At 33.3% G+C, this 23,946-nt stretch overlaps 2 protein-coding genes across 2 annotated transcripts; both read left to right on the forward strand.

Annotated features, from left to right (window-relative positions):
• Positions 1-703: 703 nt before the first annotated feature.
• Positions 704-4,470, forward strand: LOC122601649. The gene is made up of 7 exons (XM_043774393.1): positions 704-1,633; positions 1,739-1,936; positions 2,409-2,524; positions 2,692-3,064; positions 3,156-3,359; positions 3,603-3,733; positions 3,863-4,470. Exons 1-7 carry the CDS (start codon positions 704-706, stop codon positions 4,335-4,337), a joined length of 2,427 nt encoding a protein of 808 aa, XP_043630328.1. The 3' UTR covers positions 4,338-4,470.
• A 15,828-nt stretch (positions 4,471-20,298) lies between these two features.
• LOC122601650 (probable receptor-like protein kinase At5g59700) lies at positions 20,299-23,412 on the forward strand. The gene is made up of 3 exons (XM_043774394.1): positions 20,299-21,231; positions 21,328-21,533; positions 23,400-23,412. The coding sequence occupies exons 1-3, from the start codon at positions 20,299-20,301 to the stop codon at positions 23,410-23,412; spliced, it is 1,152 nt and encodes a 383-aa protein (XP_043630329.1).
• The last annotated feature ends 534 nt before the right edge of the window (positions 23,413-23,946 follow it).

The following is a 23,946-nucleotide window of genomic DNA, read 5'->3' on the forward strand; positions in this document are numbered from 1 at the left end:
AATTTTTTCTAAAATATATTTTTACTTGTTCAAATATATTAAACTTATAATTAAATTTATCCAACGAGGATCCCTCAAAACTATGGAGACGGAGATTGGAAAAATTATCCGACGATGGAATTAGCGATGGGGATTGTGAATGGTGATCAAGTACTACAATAGGAAATGAGATCCCCGGCAATTTTGGTAAAAATTGTTGTCATCCTTACTACAGATTTAATATTGTTCAATATTCATGTTGTACTTCTTTTCATTTTATGTCAATAGCTAGGGACCCGTTGGGCAATTGCAATTGCAAAATGAAAACAAAAAACGATATTATAGATAGGGACCCACTGGCCCATTGCAATTGCTAAAGACTCATTGGACCGTTGCAATTAAATACCGGAAAACAGAACATGATATTATTTATTGCGAAGGTCTCATTGGGCCATTGCGATTGCAACTTGTTAAACAATAAACATCAATTTTTTTAATTCTAATTAATTCACACAGTGTTTTTGTGTCAAAGTTTTAGATAATAATAATAGACACGAGAAAGTCAACGAAGAGAGAAGAACAAGTCAAGACACTTCCTCATATATATGCACATGCATAATGCATTAGCTATTCCAGTAACATTCACAGTTAAGAGTCTTAATTTAGTCGTATCTATTTCAATCTTATATATATATCTCTTTCTTTTACGTATACTCCGAGTAAAATGTCTTTGACGGATGATTTTGAACACCTTAGAATTCAGTTGAAAGACATAAAGTTGGCCACCAACAATTTCAGCGACAAGCCTATCGGTATTGGTGGGTTTGGAAAGGTTTATAAAGGAGAGCTCTCACTCCCAAATGGAGAAAAGAAAACAGTTGCTTTCAAGCGCTTAGATCGTCAATATGGGCAGGGGGAGGTTGAATTTTGGAAGGAAATAATGATGCTTTCACAATACAAACACGAGAATCTTATTTCTCTGGTAGGGTATAGCGATGATGATGGTGAGAGAATTCTGGTGTATGAGTATGCATCCGGGGGAAGCTTGGACCGCTATCTCGATAAAACTAGTCTCACATGGACCCAGCTTCTTCAGATATGTCATGGGGCTGCGCGGGGAATAAACCATCTTCATGATCCTGTTGATAGGACGCAACCAAGAGTTCTTCATCGAGATGTCAAGAGCTCAAACATCCTACTCGATGAGAATTTGACTGCTAAAATTTCCGATTTCGGCTTATCAAAATTTGGCCCAGCAGCTCACCAACATTATACATATCTTGTTACCGGTGCTGTGGGTACACAGGGGTATTGTGATCCCATGTATATGGAGACGGGCTCCCTGTCAAAAGAGTCTGATGTGTACTCTTTTGGAGTGGTGTTATTTGAAGTAATGTGTGGGAGATCATGCTATGAATTGTGTAGTAATGGTGAGCAAAACATTTTAGTGCATAAGTGGAAAGAATGTTATCAAGAGAATGGTATAAATGATATCATTTCTAATCATCTAAAGGAACATACTGATGTAAATATAGATAGGGAATCTCTTGACACGTTTGCAAGCATTGCATATCGGTGTTTGCAAAGAAATCGGAAAGAAAGACCAACGATGGCAGAGGTAATCAAAGAACTACTTAAGGCACTTGATATTCAAGTAAGTATTTATTCTGTTTTGTTTTGATTGGTACATGTAACTCTAAAGCGAGCAGTTTGATCGAAAAACTTTAAAAGTGACATCATGGATGTAATATATATATAGGAAACATATGGAGATGTTGATGAGAGAAATACATATACAGAATTAGTCAGCATTGCAAATCAGGCCACAACGCCACAACATAATGTTTACACCAGAGATTGGGAGATGATGATAAAACCCGCCCCCATAACTGGCAAATCTCGAACTGAACTTGCATTGCTTCTCTCCCAAGGGATTCATGTTTTGAAGAGCGAGCATGTAAATTGCTATAACATGTTATACAACTATTTTGCTTATAGTTTCAATTCTATATACTACTATATACGAGTATACTTATATTGGTCAGAAAATGGCCGGTTAATTTGGCCCTTTTTAACAGTGAAATGTTCGTTTGAAAACTAAATTTTCTGTGAAAACTAGAAATCTGGTCAAAACACACTGTGATCTGAATTTAACACAATGTGTTTTAATTGTGTTTTTATAAAACACAATGTGTTTTTATTGTGTAATCTAAAATACGTTGTGTTAAGTTTAAATCACAATGTGTTTTTGAAAAACATATTAAAAACACATTGTGTTAAATTCAGATCACAGTGTGTTTGACAGTTTTCTAGTTTTCACGAAAATTTTAATTTTCAAATGATCAAAGCCCCTTTTTAACATATGTAATGTCAAAATTTCTGTTTAAGACGTATATACTGAATCAAATGTCTGTCTTTCTATTGCACAGAGGATTGAACGAAACAAGAATGGGGAATATTATGAATTGATAAGTGGATACAAATGTCAGCTTCCCGGAATTACATTTCTACAGTTTTTCAATTTTAACACTGATGTGTTCTATGGGTCAGTTTCCAAAATCATCTTTCCCCTTTCCGCCTTTTGCTTACGTACATTAAACACACGAGGTTGAATGTTAGCGTGTCGTATCAACTCATCTTTTAATAAATGAAGTACGTACTTTTGTTTGTTTATACCAAAATCACATGTCATTGTGAAATATTATGTTGCAGGGGGAAAGGTTTTCCTTGTATCTCGATTAGCTCCTCTAATCAATTGTTAGCATGCCCTCGGTTCTTATCGTTAAATGTCACGTACAACATGAACCTCTTCTACAGATATCTTGATGATGTTGATAAAGGGGAACATGTACCCCTCAAATACAAATTGCATGAAGAGAAAGAATATTGGACATCATGTGTAGCACAGAGAAGAGGCAAATGGCTAATATCCACATTATACCAATTTAATAGCTACCAAAAGGAACATGATTTTAAAATTGAAGTCATAGGCCGGTTGCACCCTGATCATGTTCATCGTAAAGATGTTCATTGTGATAGTTGTGCACTGTTTCTTGTAGGCATTGAATTCGTGCCCGTGGAGCATGTAAGTTCATTGGAAATATGTACGTCTTTGTCCACTTACATCATTCAACCTCATGGTTAATAACTCCAGTTTTTGTATGTATTTGCTACAGACTGAGAAAGATGGAAATTTAGAGGAGGATGAGATCAACTTTGATATGAAACCAAATCTGGACAATAATTGGGAAGAAAAATTGCCAAGTGATTATGCTGAAATAATCAAATTGTCAAAAGATGATAATATGCAGAGCAAAACTCACAAGGAACTCTACTATCTTCTTCGTAGCGGGTTTTTAATCCATACAAGCATTGAAATAGTACGTACTTTCTATCTAAGTGTCACTTGCGTAAACAAAAAACTACATTTTATCTTTACTAATTGTCAACAGGTTTACTAAATTATGTATTACATTTATTACTACTTTATTACCTTATCACATTGATTATCATCATAAACTATATACACAATATATCATATGCATTCATTCATTCATCATCTTTTCCTTTGGTTGAGTTGTAACAGATTCAAATATTAACACATTATACTAGTGAACATGCAGTGGTTCTCTGTTTCTAAAAGTATGAAGAAATGTCATATGCTTCCAGCAATATCAGTCTTGCAAAAAAGATCAACACCGAATTTTTTTTTCTGGATGCAACAATTCAAATGGAAATCTTTTCCGGAATCAAGGTTACCCTCTTTCTCATCATCTTAGTTACTAACATGTGGAGTATCATTTTTGTTATTTTTAAAAACACAGTAGTACTTGGTATCTATGTCAACTTTGTGTTTCACAAGTTAAATAGGCTATTCCTGCAGGTTTGAATTAGTGGCTGAGTGTTGTAAGATAAAAGAGTTTACTATCGTTTGTGAATTGGAATCCCAGCTATTGTCACCGCAAACAACCTATGCATGTTATCTTGTGTACAAACTACCTACAAATCCCTCCTTGGTTAGTGGTCTGCTACAAACAGACGACAAAACCAGGGGTGAGAGCAATCGCAAGCTACAAATTGTCGATTTACTTACTCCTACTCATATCCCATTTATCAGACGCAGAGTTAATGAGCCCCATGACATCCCAAAAAGGACTTGCAGAATAAAAGGCCACCCAAAATTGAGGAAAGATGGTTGGTTGGAAATTCATATATGGGACTTCCACACTGATGCTACCAATAAGCCAATCATGATGCACTGTCACGTGAAAAGTTACGATCAATGTAATCTCACGGGTCTTCTTGTACAAGGCATTGAGTTTAGGCCCGCAAAAGTTGTCTTTGCATCTTCACCTTGATGACCATTACTTGTTAGACACAATGTCATATGCATTTATTTTGATGGTATGTTTTGGTTATCTTCTCAATTGTTAAAACATGTTATTGTCATCAAAAGTTAGAAATTTTAAAAAAAGATATTTTGACTTCAAAGGACAGGCTTCCTATTTTCCCCATTAGTTTTCAACACATAACTTATATTATTTTTTATTTTTTATTTTTTATTTTCTAAAAAACAACTTCTAAAATTTTTTTAAATGGTCTTTTATTAATAAAATTTTAAAAAATAATAAATTAAAAGTTAAAAATGAAAAAACCACACAAAAAAAAAGAAGAAAAAGAAATAGTGGTTCTCACAGTTCTCACTTTATTTTAGTGTAGTTTATACGCATAAATTTTTTTGTTTAAAAACATACATGTATGTATATGTAGATTGGAGATAAAGACTGACGGTTGATGTTGGTTATAACTTTGGTGATGATAAAAAAAAATAATTGTGTATATGTATGAACATCAACATCTGTTTGTCGTGTTTGTTAGATATATTTGCGTGGGACAATTTCTTAGTTGATAAAGGGTATGATTGTTTAAGTTATATATTAAAAAAAATAAGATATGGGATATTTGTAATATAAAGTTTTTGTTGGAGAAATTTGTAATTTAAATGGTATATTTTGAGAGATATGCAATTGCCCATTTATTTAAGAAAAATGTTACACGAAACATTTAGGGCTTTACCATAAAAATTTGAATTTTTTCTTATCAGAAGGCCACTTCTAGAATTTTATGTTAAAAGTATAACTATTTAACGTATTTTAACAAAAAAACTTAAGGTTTTATTTGACAAAATATTTTTTTTAATATAAAAGGACCATTTGAGTGAACCTGTTTGTCTCCGGTGAATCCTCATCCAAGATATGTCTACTTCGAAAGGCTACTTCTTGAATTTTAAAAAAGTGTACAACCATATGCCCTTCAAAAAAAAAAAACAAAAAATAAAAGAAAAAAAGAAAAGAAAAACTAAAACACATAGGTCTTCTTTAACAAAATTCTTTTTATCATTTAAGGGGGCTGATTTGCCTAAAAATAAAGTTTATACGTACAAGGAAATTGTGGATAATAGACAATAATACCCCTAAAATCATATTCCAATTATTTAAAGATTTTGACTATCAATTTATCAAATATGGATGTTTACTCCACCGCCATCAGGAGAACATTTCGTTTTCTTCCGATCGTATCTCATTATACGTGTTCTCTCTCACACATACATGTGTGTGTATCCATGTATATATGTATAAATTTGTGTATGTGCGGATGTGCCTATCAGCCTATGTATATAGATTTATATTTGTTCGTGTGTATTATTATAAAATCTGAAACATTTTCCGAACTATAAAGCTTCAATTAAGACGACTGTTTTAGGTTGTTGATGACGACGAATTCGTAGTGATCATGTCTTTGCAAACATATATAGCAACCCGACAAACTAAAGAATTAATTACACGTTCTTTTTTAATCGCATTAAATTATTCAAAAACTGGTGGTCATTGTTCCAACATAACATCGAAGGAATTCGTAGCGTAATGGCAGTGGTAGACAAAGACGACATCATCAAAATCAAACAAAAGAGATTACAAATATTCTGGTCGTTGGATTTCTTTGGATAAGTATAGACTCTGGTGATTTTGGTCAACATAAACACTTACAACTTGATTACTTAAACACTATGAGGGTATTCTTGTCTTTCTAGATAAAATTCCTTGTATGAATAAAAGATTTTCTTGAGCAAATCAACTCCCTTTATAAAAGGACCATTCGAGTGAACATGTTTGTTTCCGGTGAACCCTCTTCCGAAATATGCCTACTTCGCGTTGTCCAATAAAACACAACACTCAATGAAGCTTATAACATCACGACATAGAATTAAATCTTATGTGACATCTTTGTATTTTTCTTTGCCAATAGATATTTTATATTTAAAATAAGATATGGTATATTTGTAATATAAAGTTTTTTGTTGGAGAAAAATGTAATTTAAATGGTATATTTGGAGAGATGTAATTGCCTATATTTTTTAGGAAAATGTTAAACGAAACTCTTAGGACCACTTAACGTGCATAAAAAAAATATATATATTTTAAAATTAAAAGACTACTTCCTGAATTTTATGAGAGTGTACAACTATTTAATGCACTTTAACTAAAGCACTTAAGGTTTTTTTACGAAATCTTTTTTTTTAATATTAAAGGACCCGAGTGAACCTGTTTGTTTGTTTCCGGTGAATCCTCTTCCTAAATATGCGCACTTCGGCGTTGTCCAATAAAACACAACACTCCGTGAAAGACCAAAAGACTTTTTAACTAAACAAAGATTAAAAAGAGAATCTATATATTTTATTTTTCTTTCTTGACTAAAAATATAATCATCACGATTTTTGCCCTTTTTTTCAAAGATAGATTCGAGTAAGGAGATGCCATTCACCCACTCCTGGTTCTTTTCTTTTACTTTGTCTTCTTTCTGGGCCCCATTCATTTTGGCCTCATCAAAAATTCACAACAAACATAACAGTGTAACACCCGTTTCATTCATTCATCTCTAAATCAAAATCACACAGATACTCACCTGACTTGAATCTACACAAAGTTGACTGAGAAGCTAGAGTACTCATCAACTAAATCACATTTATATGGATGAATATATATACATACATATACATGTGTGTGTGTGTAGATTAGTTGATATTTCTTTCATTGCCTTGGCTTCTAAATTAATTAGCCTACATCTAGGTTTTTTTTTTTTTAGTCAATGTTATTGTTACATTTTTGGACCAAATGTCTTTCATGAATGATTTTAATCACCTTAAAGTTACACTGGAAGATATAAAATCAGCCACAAATGACTTTGGTGACAAGCCTATCGGTATCGGTGGGTTTGGAAAGGTTTATAAAGGAGAGCTCTCACTCCCAAATGGAGAAAAGAAAACAGTTGCTTTCAAGCGCTTAGATCGTCAATATGGGCAGGGGGAGGTTGAATTTTGGAAGGAAATAATGATGCTTTCACAATACAAACACGAGAATCTTATTTCTCTGGTAGGGTATAGCGATGATGATGGTGAGAGAATTCTGGTGTATGAGTATGCATCCGGGGGAAGCTTGGACCGCTATCTCGATAAAACTAGTCTCACATGGACCCAGCTTCTTCAGATATGTCATGGGGCTGCGCGGGGACTAAACCATCTTCATGATCCTGTTGATAGGACGCAACCAAGAGTTCTTCATCGAGATGTCAAGAGCGCAAACATCCTACTCGATGAAAATTTGACTGCTAAAATTTCCGATTTCGGCTTATCAAAATTCGGCCCAGCAGCTAGCCAACAGTATACATATCTTGTTTCCAATGCTGTGGGTACACAGGGTTATTGTGATCCCATGTATATGGAGACGGGCTCCCTGTCAAAAGAGTCTGATGTGTACTCTTTTGGAGTGGTCTTATTTGAAGTGATGTGTGGGAGATCATGCTTTGAATTACGTAATGGTGAACAAAACATTTTAGTGCATAAGTGGAAAAAATGTTACCAGGAGAATGGATTATATGATATCATCTCTAATCAGCTAATGGAACAGATTGATATGGATATGTGTTATAGGGATTCTCTTGAAACGTTTGCAAGCATTGCATACCGGTGTGTGCACAGAGATCGGAAAGAAATACCAACGATGGCAGAGGTAATCAAAGAACTACTGGTTGCACTTGATATTCAAGTAAGTCTTTATTTTATTTTATTTGGGTACGTATGTATATCGCGATGTGTTAGTTTTTGCATATATAGACATCGGAAAGGAAGTCTTTATTTAAAAAAAAACTTTAAAAGTGACGAGAGATGCATACTTATGTGTGTGTGTGTGTGTATAGGAATTTTCTGGAGATGTTGACGAGAGAAATAAGTATACAGAATTAGTCGGCATTGCAAAACGGGCCACAATGCCACAACATATTGATCCGTACAACCAGAAATGGGATATTATGTGGAAACCCTCCCCCATAACTGGCAGATCTCGAACTGAACTTGTGTCGCTTTTCTTCCAAGGGATTCATGTTTTGGGGGGCGAGCATGTAATTAAATTGCTTTTACCTGTTAATTATACATCTACTATTTTATTTTTAGTTTCAGTAGTTCGATCAGCTTAATTTCTGTTTAATAATAAGATGTACATATATACTGAATCTGTCTGTCTATTGCACAGAGGCTTGAGCGAAACGAGCATGGGGAATTCTATGAATTGATAAGCGGATACAATTGTATGCCTCTGGAAATTAGAACAGGTGATTGGCGTACAGGTGTTTCGCGTCACTTTGACAAATTTAACACGGGTGTGTTCTATAGGTCAGTTTTTTCTCCCCATGCATCTTTCGCCTGTTGCTTACATATATTAAACATAATTGCATGTTAATTAATTAAGCTAGCTAGCTCTGGTTCTTTATATTGTTCAGGTATGTTTTTTGTTTTTTGAATGGATGTATTTATTATCCTAAACCTAACATACGTAAACACAACACACCTTTTGTGTTATTATCCGCGCGCGAGCTTCAACTTGCCCGATCTCTAGCTAGTTGTCTCTAGTTGTCCTTCACTTATTACCTCAGTGATTGGACACCCGTACGTTTGTCCGTGAGGTCTCAAAATTGATACTCTCGGACGTGGTATTTACAGGCTTTAGGTTTCCTGGGTCTTCGTGGAACATTTACCAGGTGGAGCGAACGGGGGGAGAGAATTGGGTAGGTCCACGGTATCCAGTCCGGATACCTGTGATCGGGCCCTTACTGTTTTAAAAAAAAAAAAGTTGTCTCTAGCTACTTTATAAATTTAGGCAACTGATCATCATATCTTGAAATGAGGTGATACCTCCAAGAAACTTTTAATTACTATTTAGATATGTATTTCTAGATTTCTATGTTATCTCTTGTACCAAAGATAAATTCTATCATGTGCATCTAATCCCGTTCATTACTCGGTTAATATTATATATTTTTGGTGTGTTATGTAATCATTATTATAAAGTCTAAGGGCATAATGTATCACAAATAAAATTACCAATCGAATACATAGTTATATTGGTGGTTAGGAAGTTATTTGTAAAAAGTCATGATTACCGACAAATATTAACAACCAAAGGTATTTACGAATAATTGTGACTAGCTATTAGTAAAGAGTCACGATGGTTCGTTTATGTATTATTTTACTTGAGGGATGCCCAAAAAGTGCACGAGTGTGATGGCGGCGGCGACGACGGATGGTGGTGGTCGTAGTGACGGGTAACGGCAATAGTGGTCGTTACGGCGGCGGTAGTGACATTGTGGTGGTTGCGGCAACACTAGTGGTGGTGGCAACTGGGGTGGTTGTATTAGTGGTGACGAATAATGTATGTTATTGATGTAAAAGTTAAGAAGGATTGACATTATTTTAAGAATTTAGGGGTAGTTATTGAATATTAGTTTCATTATTGTGAAATCCAATATGTAGTTGTTAAGGACAAACATAAATATTTAGGGGGATTTGGTAGATCAACTTTTTAGTTGAAAAAAAAGGTTAATTTAAATGCTTAATGTAGTACAACTCCTAGATTTCAAGCTTATGTCTAATACATGGATTTACAGTATTATCAATATTAGATTTTAATATATTTGTGTTTAAAATTTAGTTTATTACTTTTAGTAATAAAACTTTAATTTATATATTAAAACCTTCACTTTTATAGTAAATAATTTTAAAAATATGTTCATCGAAGTTTTTTATTAGTGACATGTTTAGCGATTTTGAATATTACATTATAATATGTCAATCAAATTTGTAGATTATGACATACTTAACGATATTTGAATATCAAAAAATCATAATAGATCATAATCATTTTATTTATTTTATTATTTCGCAAGATTTATTACAATCTTATTTTACAATATCAAAAACAAAATATATCAATTAGAATACGATAATGTTAAACGTATTTCCTATAAAGTTTATTATTTTCTATGTATTTTATTTTTCTTATATATGTCATCGCAATTAATTAAAAAAAAATTCAAAAAAGAATAATACTACAATTACTTATAAAATCTTAATATATTTTACATAAAATTTTATTTATTTTTAACAAATTAGTTATATGTTTATATAACATAACGTACTATTAAGGCATGTATTAACTGTTATTTTGTTGAATTCATATTACCAAATATTTTATTGGATATATAATACCTATTATTATTTTTTATTTAAGATATTGGAATTATTATTGGTTAAAAAGTATAAATTTATAATGAAAAATTAAAAAGTGTAAATTATTCTGTTAGATATATATTGACTTCTTATTCTTTTTTTATTATATTAAAATTATAATTGGTTAAAAAGTGTAAATTTGTGATGGAAAACATTAAAAGAAAATCAAATTTAAAAACAAAAGTCAACTTTAAAAAATCGAAAGTTGTGATTGGTTGATTAGTTATTAGATCAAACGTGTTTTAATATGATAAAAGAAAAGATAAGTTATAAATAGAAGTGTGATGCAAAAAATTTTATTATCTATCAATAAACGAATATTACTTAAATAAAGTAGCATTGTACCCGCACGATGCGGCGGCGGTTTGGTGGTAACAACGACGACTGCTAGTGGTAACGGCGGTCGTGATGGTGACGAACTGTTGGTGGTGGTCGTTGTAAATAATTGATTTAATGTAATTGATGTAAAAAGGTAGTGGAGATATTTTTGAAGATAAGAGATTGGTGATGTAAATTAATTTATAAAGGGTAAATTGGTAATTTTTCATTTAATACTTTTATGAGAGAGAAAGTGATAATTATTTTAATATAGTATAGATATAGATTAATTTATTGCATTATTGTAAATCAAATGCTTAGGAGCAACAATAATAACTAATTTGAGATTGTCAAAGTGTAGTTTCAGACTTTCAGCTAATCTTATACGAGTAATAAATGAAGTGCCTTTGATTAATATCTTTAGATCTAAATCATATGTCATTAATGTTTGAAAAAAATCATCTGGCATCAGGGGGAAAGGTTTTCCTTGTATTTCAATTAGCTCCTCTAATAAATTGGAAGCATGCCCTGAGTTCTTATCAGTAAATGTCACGTACAACATGAACCTCTTCTACCGATATCTTGATGATGGTGATAAAGGGGAACATGTACCCTTCAAATACAAATTGCATGAAGAGGAAGATTATCGGACATCATGTGTAGCGCAGAGAAGAGGTGAATGGCTAATAACGACACTATACCAATTCACTAGCTACCAAAAGAAACATGATTTTAGGATTCAAGTCATAGGCCAGTTGCGTCCTGATCATGTTCATAGTGAAGGTGTTCAATGTGAAATTTGTGCGTTGTTTCTTGTAGGCATTGAATTCAAGCCCGTGGAGCATGTAAGTTCATTGGAAACATGTGTTTGTTCACTTGCATCATCTCAATTTAGGGGGAAAAAAAAACTCTTATAAGTAATTCAACATATAAGAAAATATTAAGCTCTAGTTTTGGTATTTGCTACAGGAGAAAGATGTAAATTTGGAGGCTCATGAGATCAAGGTGGATACGCAACCAGATCCAGACACTGACTGGGAAGGGAAACTGCCAAGTGATTATGCTGAATTAATCAAATTGTCAAAAGATAATATGCAGGGGAAAACTCACAAGGAACTCTACTCTCTTCTTCGTAACGGTTTTTTAATCCATACAAACGATGAAAAAGTAAGTACTTCCAACTATCCTAGTACCACTTGCTTAAACAAAAACTACTTTTTGTCTCTACAAATTGTAAACAAGTTAATTACATTCATTGAACAATATATGGACATGATATGTGCTTTTTGCATTCACTATCACGTACTACACACTCTTTTTCATTTTATTCCTCATTTCACTTTCGTTCAAATAAACAGTGGTTCTCTGTTTCCAAAAGTATGAAGAAACGTCATATGCTTCCGGCAAAAGTAGTTTTGCAAAAAGGATCAACATCGAATTTTCTTTTCTGGATGCAACAATTCACATGGAAATCTTCACCGGAATCAAGGTTACTCTCTTTCCCATCATTAATATACTTACGAACATGTATAATCTTTGTTGTTGTTAAAAACGCATCAGTATTTAGTATCTATAATATATATAGTAGTGATTGCCTAAGGGCTAAGGTTATTATTCATTGTGAAGGATCATATATGAATGTCAACATCATATTTTCCAAATAAAGTCTGCTTTTCCTGCAGGTTTGAATTGGTGGCTGAGTGTTGTAAGATAAAAGAGTTTACCATTGTTTGTGAATTGGAACCACAGTTATTGTCACGGGAAACAACCTATGCATGTTATCTTGTGTACAAACTACCTACAAATCCCTCCTTGGTTAGTGGTCTGCTACAAATTGCCGACAAAACCCACCAGGGTAAGAGCAATCAGAAGCTACAAGTTGTTGATTTACTTACTCCTACTCATATCCCGTTTATTAGACGCAGAGTTGATGAGCCCCATGACATCCCAAAAAGGACTCGCAGAATAAAAGGCCACCCAAAACTGAGGAAAGATGGTTGGTTGGAAATTCAAATATATGACTTCATCCACACGGATGTTACCCAGAAACCAATCACGATGCACTGTCACGTGAAAAGTTATGATGGATGTAATCTTACGGGTCTTCTTGTACAAGGCATTGAGTTTAGGCCCGCAAAAGTTTTCTTTGCATCTTCACCTTGATGATTCATTACATGTAAGACACAATGTGATATGCATTAATTTTTATTGATGGTATGTTTTGGTTCCCTAGAATTCTCAATTGTTAGACAAAAAAAAAATAATAATAAGTAACTGCTTAGTGTCTCCTTCCGCAGGTTTTGAGCCCCAATACCTCGACGGTGTATGGGGGAGGTTACGATATAGGCAGACCTTACCTCTAACTAAGTAGAGAGACTGCTTCCAGTTTCTACCAAAATGGTAGAAAAGACCCTCTCAATTGTTAAAATATGTTATTGTCATCAAAAGTTAATATGAAATTTTTAGACAAGTATTTTAATTTTAAAAGGCAGGCTTCTTATTTTTTTCAAGTTTCGTGGTTCCAAATATGATAAAAAGAGGTCTAATTAGATCTACAAGCAAAGTTTGAAAACCTGACCAAGCTACAAATTACTTTTTTTTTGTTTGAAAGGCATAAATTAATCGTGAATCTCAGGAGATCTAGTATATGTTGTTTTGTTATTTTAATCAGGTTTCCGCTAAATAGCTCTCGCAAAATAGATCCTTAGTTCAAACCCCTCCATGAGAAACCCTTATCACCCAAAGATCTAGGGGGTTAAACTCTCTCAGGCTGAGCATAAGTGAAAATTAAATCGTGAATAATATTGTAATATATCGTCAGTCATTGATGGATACGGAGGTGCAATTGGAAGTTGTATAAAGGAAAATATGAAATTAATTGGTGTCTTGGAGCTTATAATTAAGGCTTGTAAGGAATGAAATAGAACATATGTTTGTTAGGTGTTTTGCTCGGCTAAAGTAAAAGGTTTGGTATAACAATTTTGAGGGCATAATTGTCAACACACGTGGAAATTATGCAGACAAGTAAAAACATCCGTGTAAATGTCAGCTGCAAAACTAAAATCCAAAAATCACTGATCAAACCCTCTATTTTTCTTCTTTTTTTTTCTCGAGTATCCACCAAGTGACCAAACTCATATTTGTTGGAAACTTGAGTAAAATAACGAACATCACTTGTTATTTTGTTAATAATTGCAATCTCTGGAAGGGATAGATCGAATCAATTTGATGATTTACTCAAATTATTTAATCGGAAACAATCATAAAATTAAGAATTTTCTATACGTTGTTATTTGAAAACGTTTGAACCAGAGATAAGAAACAAATGCGATTATCAACAACAATAACGGGGATATATAGTTTTGGCCCATTGACTATCAAAATAACATTTATTTTGCTAGGTTTTGTAATTGCTAAAATTTGTCCCTTAAGTCCCTTGTACCCAGCCAGGGGCGTTTCTCCTAACTTGACCTAAAATGCAAAATTGAAAAGTAACTATCTCGTGCCGAAACACAAAATAGGGTTGAATTACACTACTTAAACTAAAGAATGCGCCGCGTCCCCGGTAGCGGCGCCAAAAGGACTTGATGTGCGTTTGTTTTACGGGTATTTAAATTTATAATGTTGTACAAGTAATTACTATCTTAAACAAAACCACACTTACAGGCAGCAAACCCGGTTGATGTAGTATAGTCTAGTGATAAGCTACAAGATCGTTCGCATAGACGTGTTGCACTACCTAATCTAAGCCTATGTGTAATTCTAATGGTTGGGGGTTTGTCACGATTTCTTATTTTAACTAATTAACAACTGAAAAGTAAATCTAAGCCACATCGCTAGTAGCGAGAGGCTTAATCTGAAAATAAGAAAGAAAAGCAAATAACAATAATTAAATTAAAATACTTGTCTGGATATCTCAGATCTCATGGTACAACCAAATACTTATTCTACTGGTTTGTTAGACTGTTGGAAACTTCATCACGGCTCGGATTCTCGTTAGATTCACCTTGCCTAAGTTACTAGGTTGTCCCTAGACTCACACTACTCTATAAACAAATTCTCGCTAAATTCATTGTTTAAGCATTATGTGACCTAAAGTTTGTGTTACTAGTTCAACTTTTAGTTACCCGGCTCTTAATCCATGACCAGATATAATTCTCTCCGGTGACCTCAGTGCTCGTTTCCAAGTCAAAGGATCGCGTCTGGTATTGTTAAGCATCATGTTCAATTCACCCTAGTTACTATGGTTCTAGATCCCTCGGTTACAAGTGAATCACTTTTTACTCCTAGTTAAAGACCGACTAGTTGTTTTCTGTCCTAGCATGTTAATCCTAGTATGTATGACCATAGACAATCATCAAAATTAAATCAACATGTTCAGATATAAAACCAATAGCAACATGAACTACTAATAAACATGGATCTACGATGCCCTTAGCCTAGCACTATTAATGGAATAACAAAGTCTAAAAATATGAAAGACATAGTTCAAACAAAATAAGAGAAATAGAAAAGCTAGATCTTGACTTAGGATGAAGATCGGAAGGCGTTAGAGGCTCCAAAATCTTCTGGAAATCTGCAAGATCGACCTAGGAGTGTTGCTGGGTGGCTAGGGCTGCTGAATCGGCTCTCTCCTTAGGGTTTTGAGGCTTAGTTCGACTTATATAGAGGTGAAAGTCGGCTGCTTAATTGGACAGACCAGCGGCTCTGGTGGGCTCACCAGCGGCGTTGGTTCTGGGCTTTACTGGGCCAACGGAGCTGGTGGTGTACCAGCGGCGCTGGTTACTTCTGTTGCACCTCTCGCGTCTTCGTTCAACTCCGAATCACTTCCTTGTGTCTTGTAATCTTCATAAGCTTCCTTCTTAAGTTACTTGATGTTATTAACCCTCTCTTGCATCTTCTGTGAACCTGCATAAACATACATTTCATTTAAGTACCTAGAGTTCTGGAATATTAACTCATTTAGGCATAGAAATGAAGCCTTTCACTAGGGGTTTTTATCACAAAATGAACACTAATCAGTAATTTACATTGAATTCTTATTGAACTTAGTAACTTACCAAATACTAGACATGCTGGTATCTTGATCACAATAATTTGAGAATACCAGCTGACTAGTACCACATGAAGTATACCCTTTTTTATAAAAATATAAATTAGGAAAAAACAAGTAAACAAAATGCACCATTTCTTTTGTTTTTGGATTTTATTCTTTCACTAGCAAACGAGTAAAATATGGCCCTTGCTTTACTAAAGAAATAGTAGCTTTGATGATCTCCAAGATCGAGATAAAAAAAACAATTAGTTTGTAAGGACACACTGTATTGAATGAGCTCCTTGATTACTAATTGGCTCTGTAAACAAAAATCAATGGCGATAATACGAATTGAATTTGAACAAGAAAGTGAAACTTGATACAATATACACACACAAATTCAATGGTAAGAAACAGAAAAAAATGGGCGTACATATTCGCCGTTACTATGTCTCAACAACTTGACACCCTGTTCCCCTCAATCTTTGACTATATTCACATTAGTCCTTGCATCTTTATATGCTTCATATATTTCTAGTATAGTTTGCAACCATTTTATACGAAATAACATAGAACTTTTAGATTTGATCCCGGTACTTCATTTTACTGCCAAAAATAAGAATATCACAATAGGCATTCTCCCAAAACAAAGCTTATGAAACCCGGACTCCATAGGAATTGACTTCCTTAACGACACACTATAGTCGTGATTGGAGATGACTTCACGATCTCATCGTGTGAACTTGCATTATATTTCATAGATTCAAGTCTCCTTAAAGTCGGTTGTATGACACATTTCTTGATCTCATTGAATGATTGAAATGGGATTCATAATTGATCATTTTGCTAATAATTTTAGTGTAACATGTAAGTGACTAATTGCATGACCATTTAGTAATATCCGGAAACGTTATAGTATATAGTTTTATACCCAATGTGATTTGCACCTCAACCCCATCAACATATCGATTTAACTATACACATACGAATAGTGCTATAGTTTATTAGTAGTTGTCAAATGTCTTTAAAAGGTCACCTATCCAAAATTCTATATCACCATGTTATCAGGGACGACACTAGAAAAAAGTTTAAAAGGAGGCAAAATTTAAAAGAAAAAAAAAACCCATAGAAAAATATCAAAAGGAGGCAAAATTAAAAAATGCATAAAAAACTTATAAATCTATATCAAATTTTAAATTTTCAAGGAAGGTTCGTGTCTCCTATTGGTACCGTTGTTAGCTTTTTTTTTTCCATAACTTACTTTCTTCACATACAAGTATCATCAATGTTTTTTAGTTATTTGCTTTAAGAGTATGGCAATTTCAACTACTAAGATATTTATTAATGAACGGTGGTTTTCTATTTCTAAAAATATGAAGAAACATCATATGCTAGTAGCAGTTTTGTAAGAGGGGTCCATATGACACTCTTTGCGAGGAATGTAACAACGGATATAGAAACCTTCACCAAATTCAAGCGGTTATGTCTCTTCCTTATCAATTTACTCACTAAAAATAATCATCTTCGGTAGAACATTACTTGGAGTAAAGACCATTTGGGTCAGCATTCGAAAGAGGCTATTGCCTTTTCGGATAAAACCAAGGTTCAAATCTTGAAATTAGGTAGATTAGTATTAATTGGTGTAGTTTAAGAGTAAATTAAATATGCTATTCAAGAAATTAAAAAAGAAAAATTCAAGGCCATGAGGTTAGGGAGTAAAAAGAATCACTCTCTTTGTTTTATGCATTCATATTAGATGCATATTCATCAGATTCATGAATCTTCGTTTTTTCGACAGATAATGAAAATCTTCGATGCATTTATATATAACCCATATTTTATATGTGCGTGTGTTATGTTTCTCTTAGTATAATTAATATTAAAGATCATACAACTCGTAATTAAAATTGTTTGCTTTCTCTATTGTTATCCGGGTTTAAATTGGTGGCTGAGTCGTGTAAAATAAATTTTTTTTTACCATTACTACTGAATTCTAATTTGAACTATTGTCACTTGAAACAAATTTTTTTTTACCATTACTACTGAATTCTAATCTGGTAACTTACTTTCAGATAACCGTTTGCGCAGCAGGTCTATCGCTCTGGACCTGGTGTTGCTAGAAAACCACGTTCCTTTTTTTGTTCTCGAGGACATCTATGGGAGCACTATCAACAAACTACAATCAAGACCTTCTCTGATTACCATGCTTAGTAACCTACTAGGATATATCAATCCCTTTACAGATAGCATAAAAATGGACAATATTGGCACAGAAACGACTCATGATCACATTCTTGGCCTTCTGCACAAAGTTTACCTGCCCAAACTTCCCAACTCATCAACAATATCGGTGCTTCCAACAGCCCACTCAGCTGTAGAATTGGACAAAATTGGGGTGAAGTTTAGACCTAAAGATGAAAAGATTTTGCCATTTTCAATCGTCTTCACATAAGCCTACACTTAGAATGCCTGTTGTGGTTATTGACAATTTCTTTGAAGTAGTTGTAAAGAACCTCATTGTATATGAGCAATACGGTCCAGTTCACAATTATGTAACATCGTATGCCATGGCACTTGATATGCTAGTTGCTAGCCCGGCAGACATAGCCAAGTTGGGAGAATCAGACGTCCTTGTCAACCACTTAGGTTCAAATGAAAAGGCTTCAGATATGATAAAAAAACATATGCAAAGATGTTACCTTTCTCGATTTCTATTACATGTGTGTGTGTATCCATGTATATATGTATAAATTTGTGTATGTGCCTATCAGCCTATGTATATAGATTTATATTTGTTCGTGTGTATAAAATCTGAAACATTTTCCGAACTATAAAGCTTCAATTAAGACGACTGTTTTAGGTTGTTGATGACGACGAATTCGTAGTGATCATGTGTTTGCAAACATATATAGCAACCCGACAAACTAAAGAATTAATTACACGTTCTTTTTTAATCGCATTAAATTATTCAAAAACTGGTGGTCATTGTTCCAACATAACATCGAAGGAATTCGTAGCGTAATGGCAATGGTAGACAAAGACGACATCATCAAAATCAAACAAAAGAGATTACAAATATTCTGGTCGTTGGGTTTCTTTGGAATGAGTATAGACTCTGGTGATTTTGGTCAACATAAACACATACAACTTCATTACTTAAACACTATGAGGGTATTCTTGTCTTTCTAGATAAAATTCCTTGTATGAATAAAAGATTTTTCTTGAGCAAATCAACTCCCTTTATAAAAGGACCATTCGAGTGAAGATGTTTGTTTCCGGTGAATCCTCTTCCGAAATATGCCCACTTCGCCCACTTCGCATTGTCCAATAAAACACAACACTCAATGAAGCTTATAACATCACGACATAGAATTAAATCTTATGTGACATCTCCGTATTTTTTTTTGCCAATAGATATTTTATATTTAAAATAAGATATGGTATATTTGTAATATAAAGTTTTTTTTTGGAGAAAAATGTAATTCAAATGGTATATTTGGAGAGATGTAATTGTCCATAATTTTTAGGAAAATGTTAAACGAAACTCTTAGGACCACTTAACGTGCATAAGAAAAAATTATATATTTTAATATTAAAAGATTACTTCCTGAATTTTATGAGAGTGTATAACTATTTAATGCACTTTAACTAAAGCACTTAGGGTTTTTTAAGAAATCTTTTTTTTTTTTTAGTATTAAAGGACCCGAGTGAACCTGTTTGTTTGTTTCCGGTGAATCCTCTTCCTAAATATGCGCACTTCGCGTTGTCCAATAAAACACAACACTCCATGAAAGACCAAAAGACTTTTTAACTAAACAAAGATTATAAAGAGAATCTATATATTTTATTTTTCTTTCTTGACTAAAAATATAATCATCACGATTTTTTCCTCTTTTTTTTCAAAGATAGATTCGAGTAATGAGCTGGAGTCATACTAATAAGATGATGCCATTCACCCACTCCCGGTTCTTTTCTTTTTACTTTGTCTTCTTTCTGGGCCCCATTCATTTGTTACTCACGTCTCTTTCTTTACCTCTTTATATTGACAACCTCGTCTCATCAAAGGTTCACAACAAACATAACAGTGTAAGTGTGTAACACCCGTTTCATTCATTCATCTCCAAATCAAAATCAAAGTTGACTGAGAAGCTAGAGTACTCATCAACTAAATCACATTTATATGGATGAATATATATACATACATATACATATACATGTGTGTGTGTAGATTGGTTGTTACTTCTTTCAATTCATTGCCTTGGCGTCTTAATTAATTAGCCTATATATTCATTTACAATCACATCTAGGTTTTTTTTTAGTTAATGTTGTTCTTACATTTTTGGACCAAATGTCTTTCATGAATGATTTTAATCACCTTAAAGTTACACTGGAAGATATAAAATCAGCCACAAATGACTTTGGTGACAAGCCTATTGGAATCGGTGGGTTTGGAAAGGTTTATAAAGGAGAGCTCTCACTCCCAAATGGAGAAAACAAAACAGTTGCTTTCAAGCGCTTAGATCGTCAATATGGGCAGGGGGATGTTGAATTTTGGAAGGAAATAATGATGCTTTCACCATACAAACACGAGAATCTTATTTCTCTGGTAGGGTATAGCGATGATGATGGTGAGAGAATTTTGGTGTATGAGTATGCATCCGGGGGAAGCCTTGATTGCAAGCTTGGTAAAACTAGTCTTACATGGAACCAGTTTCTCAAGATATGTGTTGGGGCTGCGCGGGGACTAAACTGTCTTCATGATCCTGTTGATAGGACCCAACCAAGAGTTCTTCATCGAGATGTCAAGAGCTCAAACATCCTACTCGATGAGAATTTGACTGCTAAAATTTCTGATTTCGGCTTATCAAAATTCGGCCCAGCAGCTCACCAACAGTATACATATCTTGTTACCGGTGCTGTGGGTACACAGGGGTATTGTGATCCCATGTATATGGAGACGGGCTCCCTGTCAAAAGAGTCTGATGTGTACTCTTTTGGAGTGGTGTTATTTGAAGTAATGTGTGGGAGATCATGTTTTGAATCATGTAGTAATGGTGAGCAAAACATTTTAGTGCATAAGTGGAAAAAATGTTATCAAGAGAACGGAATATATGATATCATCTCTAATCATCTAAAGGAACAGATGGATACGAATATATGTTATAGGGATTCTGTTGACACGTTTGCAAGCATTGCATATCGGTGTTTGAATAGAGATCGGAAAGAAAGACCAACGATGGCAGAGGTAGTCAAAGAACTTGTGATGGCTCTTGATATTCAAGTAAGTGTTTATTATATATTGTTTTGGTATGTGAAAGCCAGCAGTTTGAAAAACTTTAAAAAATAAATCATTAATTAATATATTGTACTGTAATAGGAAATATCTGGAGATGTTGACGAGAGAAATAAATATGCAGAACTAGTCAGCATTGCGAAACAGGCCACAACACCACAACATGATCTACAACATAGAGATCCAAAACATCCCTCCCCCATAACTGGCAGATCTCGAACTGAACTTGCATTGATACTCTCCAAAGGGATTCATGTTTTGAAGAGCGAGCATGTAAATTTCTTTTACATGTTATACACCTATTTTAATTGTTTTTTGTTTCAGTTCTATATACAATATATATCTATAGTTCTATATACAATATATATATATAAAAACTCTCTCTATATATATATATATATTTATAAAATTGCCCTTCTACAACCTTAGTTAGAAAAGAGGCTCTTAGAGTTCCTGCAATAATAGAAGTTCTCAAAATAAGGAATCTCTATAGTGAAGGGATCAAATGAGAACCAATATATATGGTGAAAACCGTGATAACCACTAAAAAATCATCTCTAAGGGCTACCCCCGTACTGTAACCACCGTTACCATCTCTTGGATCGTCGCCCATCAAATCCACACCATTCTCATATGCGTCTAAGGACAACCCCTTTAGCACGGATGAGGAAAACGCCCATACCGTATCCATATGTTTTCTTAACACGTAACCCATATGATTTTTTTTTTAAAAAAATGAGTTTTTGTTAAAAAAAAATAAAAAACAAAAAAAAGTTTCAAAAAATGAAAAATTAAAATTAAAAAAATAAAAAACACACAAAGAAAAGAAAGAATGAGATGAACTAGTGGTTCTCTCCATATATATATATATACGGGAAAATTATTTTGAGAACCCTTTTTTTTACGAGAACCTTTGAGAACTTTTCGAATCAAGCCCAACCGATGATTTTTTTTACATGAAAATTGTTTTTTGATTGTTTTCTGAATAACTTATGTGTAATATTGAAGTTTATAATTGTGTGGAGCATGGATTATCATCCGTTATACAATTATGTAGAGATTTAGATTCTTGATCACATGTGCACGAATATTGCTATGATCACATGTATGCAAGTCGATCACATGTAATCATAGCAATATTCGTGCACATGTGATCAATAATCCAAATCTCCACATAACTGTATAACGGATGATAATCCATGCCTTCACACAATTATAAACTTCAAAATTACACATAAGTTATTCAGAAAAGAATAAAAAACAAATTTTATGTAAAGAATAATCATCGGTTGGACTTGATTTGAAAAGTTCTCAAAGGTTCTCGCAAAAAAAAAGAGTTCTCAAAATAACTTTTCAATATTATATATATATATATTATATAGGTATATATATCTATATATCTAATAAAACAGTAGTTATCCTAGCATTCTAAAGTCATCCAACTCAACTTAAAACTATCTTTATACTTTGCCACATAAGATTTTTTCTATGTGTCATCTCCATGAATTTTTCCATTTAATATAGACTACATTCTTTTTTCGTTACAATATCAATAAAATAAAATAACAATATATTAAATAAAGTAGTCAACTTTTTATTTGTTTCCAAATAAATAATTGCTAGCACCTTTTTTCAATATATAAGTTTGTTAATTACTAACCTATAAATACGTCTATATCAATATGTGTTTTGTACGAAGTGTCTAAGTCAGTATATCAAGTTTATTTCACAGAATTGTTATTTGTTAAATGTATGTATGTATTCTAATATTTTGTTTTTTCACTAATTAATGTAGTGGATCTGATATTAAGAAAATTTTGAATATTAGATTTTTAAATACTTTCAATTAATTTTTTATTTAAATATTGCTTATTAGAAATTTTATTGATTAAATACTAAAAGTTTTGAAAATATAATTCAAGAAGCGTGCATCGCACGGGGGAAAAATCCTAGTATATATATATATAGGTATATAGGTAAGAACAAATGGCCGGTTGGTTTTTTTTTCAACATTTGTATTGTCAAAACTATGTTTATTAAGATTTATTTATGTATATACTAAATCAAATATATGTATGTTTATTGCACAGAGGGTTGAACGAAACAAGAATGCAGAATATTATGAATTGATAAGCGGATACAATTGTGTGCCTCAGGAATTTAGAGTAAATCAGCTTCAGTTTTACAATTTTAACACTGATGTGTTCTATAGGTCAGTTTCAAAACCATCTCTTCATTTTCCGCCTTTTGCTTACATGAAACACATGAGGTTGAATGTTAAAATCTGCTTCTTTATTTCATGTATTGTTATAATTGTGAATTAACCATATAGCATGAAACTTTTAGATATAACATATATGAATTGATTGAGTTTTAAATTTACTTCCTATTGATATAACTTCACCAATTAACGTATAACACAAACAAAGATACTTACGGTCAAAGTCGAAAAAAAGACTTGACCAGTCAAAATAAGACATTTCAATTTCTTATTGGTTGAATTCATTAAAGGGTCGGTTGGTGCTTATGATTTCTTTACAAATCATTGCTGCAACTTTCGATTCCATTTTTTAAATCCTTGAATCTGATGCGATATCGGGTAAAAAGAACAAAGGAAGAACAAAAGGGGATTCCCCTAATTCCGGTTCTAAAAAACCTATATTGCCGCCGGGTGAAAATGTCCCTGTTGGTAATATGTCTGGG

Source organism: Erigeron canadensis, chromosome 5, assembly GCF_010389155.1.
Source record: "Erigeron canadensis isolate Cc75 chromosome 5, C_canadensis_v1, whole genome shotgun sequence".
Lineage (NCBI taxonomy): Eukaryota > Viridiplantae > Streptophyta > Magnoliopsida > Asterales > Asteraceae > Erigeron > Erigeron canadensis.